Source organism: Syngnathoides biaculeatus, chromosome 17, assembly GCF_019802595.1.
Source record: "Syngnathoides biaculeatus isolate LvHL_M chromosome 17, ASM1980259v1, whole genome shotgun sequence".
NCBI classification, from domain to species: Eukaryota; Metazoa; Chordata; class Actinopteri; order Syngnathiformes; family Syngnathidae; genus Syngnathoides; species Syngnathoides biaculeatus.
This window is the reverse complement of record NC_084656.1, coordinates 1,468,440-1,477,638: the sequence shown is the minus strand read 5'-3', so window position 1 is coordinate 1,477,638 and position 9,199 is coordinate 1,468,440. Positions and strand designations below refer to the sequence as shown.

The 9,199-nt window shown below is 42.5% G+C and overlaps 1 protein-coding gene across 1 annotated transcript in view; it reads left to right on the top strand.

Annotated features, from left to right (window-relative positions):
• Nucleotides 1-9,199, top strand: part of slc27a6 (solute carrier family 27 member 6) — a 97,414-nt gene that overhangs the window by 64,952 nt on the left and 23,263 nt on the right. The window contains exon 5 of the mRNA XM_061847511.1: nt 1,457-1,651. Coding sequence (XP_061703495.1) covers nt 1,457-1,651 — 195 coding nt within the window. The remainder of the gene's footprint in view (nt 1-1,456; nt 1,652-9,199) is intronic.

Below are 9,199 nucleotides of genomic sequence, written 5' to 3'. Positions count from 1 at the left end.
TCCTTCCTCTCCCTTCTTCACACTCCACCTCCACCAGTATCTTCTGTAAAAGTAATCTCATCTCCAAGCTATGTACACATAATAAAAGCAATTCCTTTCTTTCCATTTTCTTTTATGTTTTTATACAATATAAACAATATTTGTTGTTTAAAAATACACTTTTCTTATTTAAAAATGTAGAAAAAATGGGGTGGCATTTTAGGGGCTCGAACGGATTAATGGCATTTACATTAATTTTAATGGGGAAATCTGCTTTTTCATAAGAGCAACTTCAGATAAGAGCACAGTCTTGGGACGATTCAACTCATATCACAAGAGACTATAGTACTGTTAATATTTAAACATTCTGGTACCCGCATAAACATACATGTGAATTCCTAGACGTAAGCAAATATTACTTTGCGGTTTTTCACTTTTCGGGAGTGGTTCTGGTCCCAATGAACCACTAAAAACAAGGGGTAACTGTATGTCCACTATGTACCCCTTCCCAAACTATCATCTGCATTTGAAACTGCGAACCTCCTTACTCAACGTGTCTTTAAACTCCACAGAGTCTCCATCAATACTGTCTCTGTCCAAGAACTGCAATTTTCTTCCCTTTTCTGGAAGGAATTCTGTAAAGTGATTGGCGCAGCATCCTACTTGTCTTTGGAATATTATCCACACAACAATGGGCGGATGAAGAGTGCAGATCAGTCCCTGGAATCGGCCCTTCGCTGTTGCCGCATGCAACCCCTCCTCCTGGAGCTCATTCCTCTGGTGGATTGAATAGCTGTATAAAAATTTTTCCTGGCCAAAATCACAACGTCATAGCATGGAAAAAATGATTTTACAGAGATAAAGATGTCACAGACAAGGAAAGAGTGAATGCAAGATTGCAAGTTAAAATGAATATATTTGAAGATAGCTGAGATAGGCTCCCCACGACTGTTGTGTGGATAAGTGGTTCAGAAAATGTATAGATAAAATATGGATACCTGTGATGCAAGAAACTGAACATTTATTTAAACCTAAAGTTTTATTATATTTTGTTTTGGTACTTTGAGTTTGCTTGGCGTTCAATGGTTATGTAATTAGGGTTAGAAAAGATTGTTTCAAAAATGTATAGATACAATAAGCTGGATAGAGAATGGATGGATAATTAATTGTGATGTTTTTGTAATATTTTGGACTGTATAAAAATAAAGAAAACAATCTTGAAGTTTTTGTTTTTGAGTTATAAAGTATATAACTTGGTATATTTACTGCTTCGGCCAGCTTGATAATAGATTTTCCTCAATGTGGCTCCTCTAGAGCTAGAATGAGTTTGACACCCCTGCTAAAGATAATTGTGTATCCTCTACCCTGTAAATGTAAAAGGAGGACAATGGAAAAACAGATTCATAATTAGATTCATAGATAATTTTGAATGGCAATCAAATGTACGTTGATTATAACATGATTTTACCACCCTCAGACAGAGATGGACAAGGTTCACACAGTCCGGATGGGAGTCGGGAATGGGTTGCGTCGGGATGTCTGGCAGGAGTTCCAGAGGCGCTATGGAAACATAAAAATGTGTGAGGTATATGGCTCCACTGAAGGAAACCTATGTTTCATGAATCACATTGGCAAGATTGGCACAGTGGGGCGTTCCAACTTCTTCTACAGGGTGAGTTGAAGGTAATTCAAATGTCTGTTGGAGTTGTACATTGGTATACTGTATATTATTGCGCCCCAACACATGTATGACTATAAACTGCATTCAATAAAGTGCAGGATCAGCTTCATTGACTAAAGTTGTTTCTTAATTCTGAAAAGATCAAGATAATGTTACAGTATTTGCAAATGCCAGAAGGTGGGGAAAACAACAAAATGTTAATTTTTCAGATAAAAAAACCTTTACATCTCACACTGAAAAGATTTGAATAAGGTTATCCTTTCATAACAATTTTTCGCCCTTTCAGACCATTATCTTAAGAGAATGACAAATTGCTCACTTACAATTGCACATACTGTATAATCACAGCTTAACTGTCCTTTTTGTCAATTGAACAACTGGCATGTTTTTTCTTATTCTGATAACACCTACTTAGAAATCTAATTTTCAGAGCTTATTGAAAATCATACACAATAAAAAAAAATACATACTTTAACTATCGTACAAGCTAGTGGTGTGTGGTGAAGGCTTCCGAGCATAGATAGATCTATTCATCCATCCATTTTCTGAGCCGCTTATGCTCACTAGGGTCGCGGGAATTCTAAAGCCTCTCCCAGCTATCTCTGGGCAGGATATATATATATATTTATTTATAGTATTTGACTCCCTTGAACTTTTCAACCTTTTGCCACATTTCAGGCTTCAAACATAAAGATCCATCCGTCCATTTTTTTAGCCACTTATCCTCATAAGGGTCGCGGGGGGTTCTGGAGCCTTTCCCAGCTGTCAATGGGCAGGAGGCAGGGTACACCCTAAAATGGTTGCTAGCCAATCGCAGGGTACACCGTAAAATGGTTGCCAGCCAATCACAGGGCACATGGAGACAAACAGCCACACTCACAATCACACCTAGGTTAGACCATTAATGGTGCATGTTTTTGAGATATGGGAAGAAACAGGAGTGCCCGGAGGAAACCCACGCTGGCATGGGGAGAACATGCAAACTCCACACAGGCGGGTCCGGAATCGAACCCAGGACCTCAGAACTGTGAGGCCAAGGCTTTACACCTGAGACACTGTGCCACCAAACATAAAGATATTAATTTAAAATATTTTGTCAAGAATTAACAGCAAGTGGGCACAATCGTGAAGTGGAATGAAATTTACTAGATATTCTAAACTTTTTTAAACAAAAACCTGAAAAGGGGGGCATGCAATATAATTGAGCCCCCTTCCATTAATACTTTGTAGCGCCACCTTATGGTGTAATTACAGCTGCAAGTCGCTTGGGGAATGTCTCTATCAGTTTTGCACCTCGAGAGACTGAAATTCTTGTCCATTCTTCCTTGAAAAACTGCTGGAGCTCAGTGAGGTTGGATTGAGAGCGTTTGTGAACAGCAGTCTCCACCTCTCCCCACAGATTCTCTGTTGGATTCAGGTCTTGACTTTGACTTGGCCATTCTCACACCGGGATACATTTGGGAACCATTCCATTGTAGATTTGGCTTTATGTGTTGGATCATTGTCCTGTTGGAATATACTGTATATGTCATAATAATATTATGTCACATTGTAGGGTTTATTGTACATGTGAATTTTGGGGAGAGTCTTCCTTTTAGTTCCGAACCATCCATCCATCCATTGTCCAAGCCGCTTATCTTGACAGGGGTCACAGAAGAGCTGGACCCTATCCCAGCTAGCTTCTGGTGAAAGGTGGACAACACCCTGAACTGGTCATCAGGGTTGATATCGACACCAACACTTAGCGAGAATCGATCCCACGCTGCCCACACTGTGGCGTTTACATCGACAAGTAACGCAAGGTGGACAACATTATGTTTCTAATTGCATTCATTGAAGACAAATACTTATTTTCTTCACTGTAAATCTCTGTCCCAGTCTCAGGTCTTTTGCAGACTCCAACAGGTTTTCTTCCAAAATGGTCCTATATTTGGCTCGATTCCTCTTCCCATCAATTTTAACCATCTTCCCTGTGCCTGCTGAAGAATAACAGGCCCAAACCATGAGGCTCCCACCACCATGTTTGACAGTGGGGATGGTGTGTTCACGCTGATGAGCTGTGTTGCTTTTATGCCAAACATATTTTTTTGCATTGTGGGCAAAATATTCGATTTTGGTTTCATCTGACCAGAGCACCTTCTTCCACCTTTGGTGTCTCTTTCAGGTGGCTTATGGCAAACTTAAAACAAGACTTTTTATGGATATCTTAACGAAATGACTGTTTTATTGCCATTCTTCCATTAAAGCCATATTTGTGCAGTGTACGACCGATTGTTGTCCCATGGACAGACTCTCCCACCTCCGCTGTAGGTCTTTGCAGTTCATCCAGAGTGATCATGAGCGTCTTGGCTGCATCTGAGATCAGTCTTCTCCTTGTTCGAGGTGAGAGTTTAGAGGGTTCGCCAGGTCTTGGTATATTTGCAGTGGTCTGATACTCCTTCCATTTAAATATGATTGCTTGCATAGTGGTCCTTGCGATGTTTAAACCTTGGGAAATCTTTTTGTATCCAAATCCAGCTTTAAACGTCTCCACAACATTATCTCGGACCTGTCTGGTGTGTTCCATGGTCTTCATGATGCTCTCTGCACTTGAAACAGAATCCTGAGACTATCACAGAGGAGGCGCATTTATATGGAGACTTGATTACACACAGGTTGATTCTATTTGTCATCATCAGTCAACATTGGATTATTCAGAGATCCTCACTGAACTTCTGAAGTGAGTTTGCTGCACTGAAAGTACAGGGGCCAAATAATGTTGCATGAAATATCTAATAAATTTCATTCCACTTCACGTTTGTGTCCCACTTGTTGTTGATTCTTGACAAAAAAAAATAAATGTTATATCTTTGTTTAAAGCCTGAAATGTGGCGAAAGGTTGAAAATTTCAATTGGGCCAAATACGTTCAGAAGGCACTGTATATATATATATATATATATATATATATATGTATATATATATATATTCTTCTTTTCCTTCCAGCTTGTCCCGTGAAGGGTCGCCACATCGTGTCATCCTTTTCCATCTAAGCCTATCTCGTGCATCTTCCTCTCGAACAGCCACTGTCCTCATGTCTTCCCTCACAACATCCATCAACCTTTTCTTTGGTGTTCCTCTCGTTCAATTGCCTGGCAGCTCCATCCTCAGACCCCTCTACCAATATACTCACTCTCTCGCCTCTGGACATGTCCAAACCATCGAAGCATGCTCTCTCGAACCTTGTCTCCAAAACATTCAACTTTGGCTGTCCCTCTAATTAGTTCATTTCTAATCCTATCCAAACTGCTCACTCCGAGCGAGAACCTCAACATCTTCTTTTCTGCCACCTCCAGTTCTGGTTCCTGTTATCTCTTCAGTGCCGCTGTCTCTAATCCGTACATCATGGCCGGCCTCACCACTGTTTTATAAACTTTGCCCTTCATCCTAGCAGAGATTCTTCTGTCACATAACACACCAGACATCTTCCGCCAGCTGTTCCAACCTACTTGGACCAGTTTCTTCACTTCCTTACCACACTCACCATTGCTCTGGATTGTTAACCCCAAGTATTTGAAGTCGTCCACCCTCGCCATCTCTTCGCCCTGTAGCCTTAGATTCCCCCCTTCCCCTCTCATTCACTCACATATATTAAGTTTTACTTTGGCTAATTTACATTCCTTTCCTTTCCAGTGCATGCCTCCATTTTATTAATTGTTCTTCCACCTGCTCTCTGCTTTCACTGCATATCACAATATCATCTGCGAACATCATGATCCAAGGGGATTCCAGTCTAACCTCATCCATCAGCCTATCCATTACCACAGCAAACAGTATGGGGCTCAGAGCTGATCCCTGATGCAATCCCACCTTCACCTTAAATTCTTCTGTTACGCCTACGGCACACCTCACCACTGTTCTGCTGCCCTCATACATGTCCTGTACTATTCTAACATATTTCTCCACCACACCAGACTTGCTCATGCAGTACCACAGTTCTTGTCTTGGTCGGCTGTCATAGGCTTTCTCTAGATCCACAAACACACAATGTAGCTCCTTCTTCTCTGTACTTTTCCACTAGCATCTTCAAGGCAAATAATGAATCTGTGGTACTCTTTCTAGGCATGAAACCATACTGTTGCTCGCAGATAATGAGTTCTCCCCTGGGTCTACCCTCCACTACTCTTTCCCATAACTTCATTGTGTGGCTCATCAACGTTATTCCTCCATAGTTGCCACAGCTCTGCAAGTCTCCTTTGTTCTTAAAAATGGGAACTAGCACACTTTTCCTCCATTCTTCAGGTATCTTCTCACCCACAAGTATTCTGTTGAATAAATTGGTCAAAAACTCCACAGCCACCTCTCCAAATTGCTTCCATACCGGTATGTCATCAGGACCAACCAACTTTCCATTTTTCATCCTTTGTCATGCCTTTTGAACTTCCCCTTTGCTAATCATTGCCACTTCCTGGTCACGCACACTTGCCTCTTCTCCTCTTCCATCTCTCTCATTTTCTTCATTCATCAACTTCTCAAAGTATTATTTCCATCTATTTAGCACACTACTGGCACCAGTCAACACATTTCCATCTCTATCCTGAATCCCCTTTACCTGCTGCACATTCTTCCCATCGCTATCCCTCTGTCTGGCCAACCTGTAGAGATCCTTTTCTACTTCATATGCCTCCTGTTTAGCCTTCGCCACCTCTACCTTTGTTTTACGTCGTATCTCAATGTATTCCTTTCGCCTCTCCTCAGTCCTCTCACTGTCCCACTTCTTCGCTAATCTCTTTCCTTGTATGACTTCCTGTATTTTGGGGTTCCACCACCAAGTCTCCTTCTCCCCTTTCCTACCAGAAGACACATCAAGTACTCTCCTGCCTGTCTCTCTGATCACCTTGGCTATAGTCTCACCTCTTTGCAGAAGGCTGCATAGCATTCTTCCTTTCTCAGCTACCACCACCTGGTTCTCTGCTCTACCTTCCTACCCACCACCAGAGTCGTCCTACACGCTCCCTACCACTACTTTGCAGTCAGTAACCTCCTTCAGATTACATCACCTGCACAAAATATAATCCACCTGCTTGCTTCTACCTCCGCTCTTGTAGGTCACCATATGTTCCTGCCTCTTCTGTAAAAAGTGTTCACTACTGCCATTTCCATCCTTTTTACAAAGTCCACCACGATCTGTTTTTCAAAGTTCCTTTACTGGATGCCGTACTTACCCATCACTTCTTCATCACCAACTCTCTATCTGGGATGCTCAGAACTACTTTATCTAGTTCCTTCCAGAATTTCTCTTTCAACTCTGGGTTACTTGTGGGGGATAGGCGCTAATCACATTTTACATAACACACTCATTTTCAGATTTCAGCCTCATCATTCTATCTGATACTCTTTTCACCTCCAAGATGTTCTTTGCCAGCTCGTCCTTTCAAATGACCCTACTCCATTTCTCTTCACATCTAATCCATGGTAAAATAATTTAAACCCTGCTCCAAAACTTCTAGTTTTACTACCTTTCCATCTGGTTTCTTGGATGCACAATATATCAACCTTTCTCCTAATAAATATATATAGTTTTATATATATATGGGGGGGTGATGCTGGGAGGTATCCTATCCTCTCAACGTGGAGGAGCATTGGCTCGACACCGAGTCCCTCCCGTATGACCAAGTTTCTCAACCTATCTGTAAGGAAGAGCTTGGATACGCTGCAGAGGAAACTCATTTTGGCTTGTATCCGAAATCTTGTTCGACCCATAGCTCCTGACCATAGATGAAAGTAGGAATGTAGATTGATTGATAAATTGAGAGCTTCACCTTTTTTTGACTTTTTCACCTTTTTAGCTCCCTCTTGACCACAATGGACTGATAAAAAGGCCACATCACTGCAGATGCTGCACCAATCCGCCTGCCACTTCATTCTTCCCTCACTGTGATCAAGACTCCAAGATACTTGAACTTCTCCACTTGGGGCAGAATTTCATCCCCAACCCCGAGAAGGCACGCCACCCTTGAGGGCATTCTGTGCATATTCAATCCATCGCTCCACCAATGAAACAGAGGCTGGAAGAAGGTTCAGGCTCTGCTGCACTGGGGGGTGGGGGGTGAGTGGATATGTGAGAGGGCATCTGCTTCTGTGTTCCGCGAACCTGGACAGAAAGAGAGACTGAAGTGGAACCAGATGAGCTATAGTGCCCAGTGAGCTTGTCAGGGGTTGAGTCGCTTCGCTGAGTGAACATAAGATGTGGTCAGTCCAAATGATGAAGGGCTGTTCAGTCCCCTCCAGCTAGTGGCTCCGCTCCTCCAGTGCCCAGATTATAGCTAGCAGTTCACAGTTACTGAGGTCGTTATTTGGCCCAGCAGCTGATAGGTAATGGGAGAAAAAGGCACGGGGATGTAGTTTCTGAGTTTGTGGTTTCGCTGCGAAAGGACAGTTGTCAGCACTGGAATCCAAGGCATTGACCACTACAAAAAACTCGAAATTTTTCCAGTTTCACAGATAGCTGGTTCTCAAGAAGACTCCGGAAGACTTGCCGTTCATGGGAGCGGTTTTCTTCAGGGGAACAAGGAAATATCTCGGAGGACATCAGTAATCAAAGTTTGAAAAAGAGCAAGGGGGTTGGTTAACCCAAACAGCATGAATATGACCGAGAATGGTATGGAAGGGAGTTCTCCATTCATCCCCCTCTCAGATACGGATGAGGTGGTAGGCATTACAGAGGTCTATTATGGTGAAAATCATCATAAAGGGGCTCAAACGAGGGGTCGATGAGGGGAAGTGGATATTTGTTTTTCACTTTGATGTCACAGTTACCTTGGTAGTGAAATTATGGCTGTAAAGTAGTGTCTTTTTTACCGCACAACGAAGAATCCAGCCCCAAACAGTGACGAGGAGGGCCGTATGAGGCCAGTAGCCAGGGAGTCATGGATGTAATCCTCCATGGCTTTCTTCTCGCGACAGGTGAGGTTACAGAGTCGGCTGGTGGGAAGTGGAGCTTCTGGCAAGAGGTCAATGGCACAGATGACTGCTAAATCCTTGCTGAATACTGGTGAGAGGTAATGATATTCAGCCGGGATTTGTGAAAGGTCCACTAGGGTGGCAAAAGGTGATAGGTCTTCAGAGGGTGTAACAGTGGATAGAAGACAGTAAGAATGGCAATGAGGACTCCATCAGGGACTGATTAATGGGTTCAGTCAATAGTGGGGTTATGAATCTAGAGCCACGAAATGCCATAAACTAAGGGGGCCTCGGGAGGAATAAAGTGTTTCGTAGATGACAGATGAGATGACTCTGCTATTCAGTTTTGTGACAGTTTGATGATGGGAGTGGTGGGAGCGGTAGTGGGGTGTAATTTGGAGGTTTTGTATTAATTCTTCTTGAATAAAATTATCATCGGCCCCGGTATCGATGAGGGCAGTAATGTGGTGGCTGTTGGATTAATTGAACATAAAGTTATCAGATATTTGCTCTCGGTTTTTATTTTTGCTCTTTTGCTTAAACAATGTGACGCAATCAAGAGGTACATTGGGTGCCACGGAAACTTTTGCTATGATGTT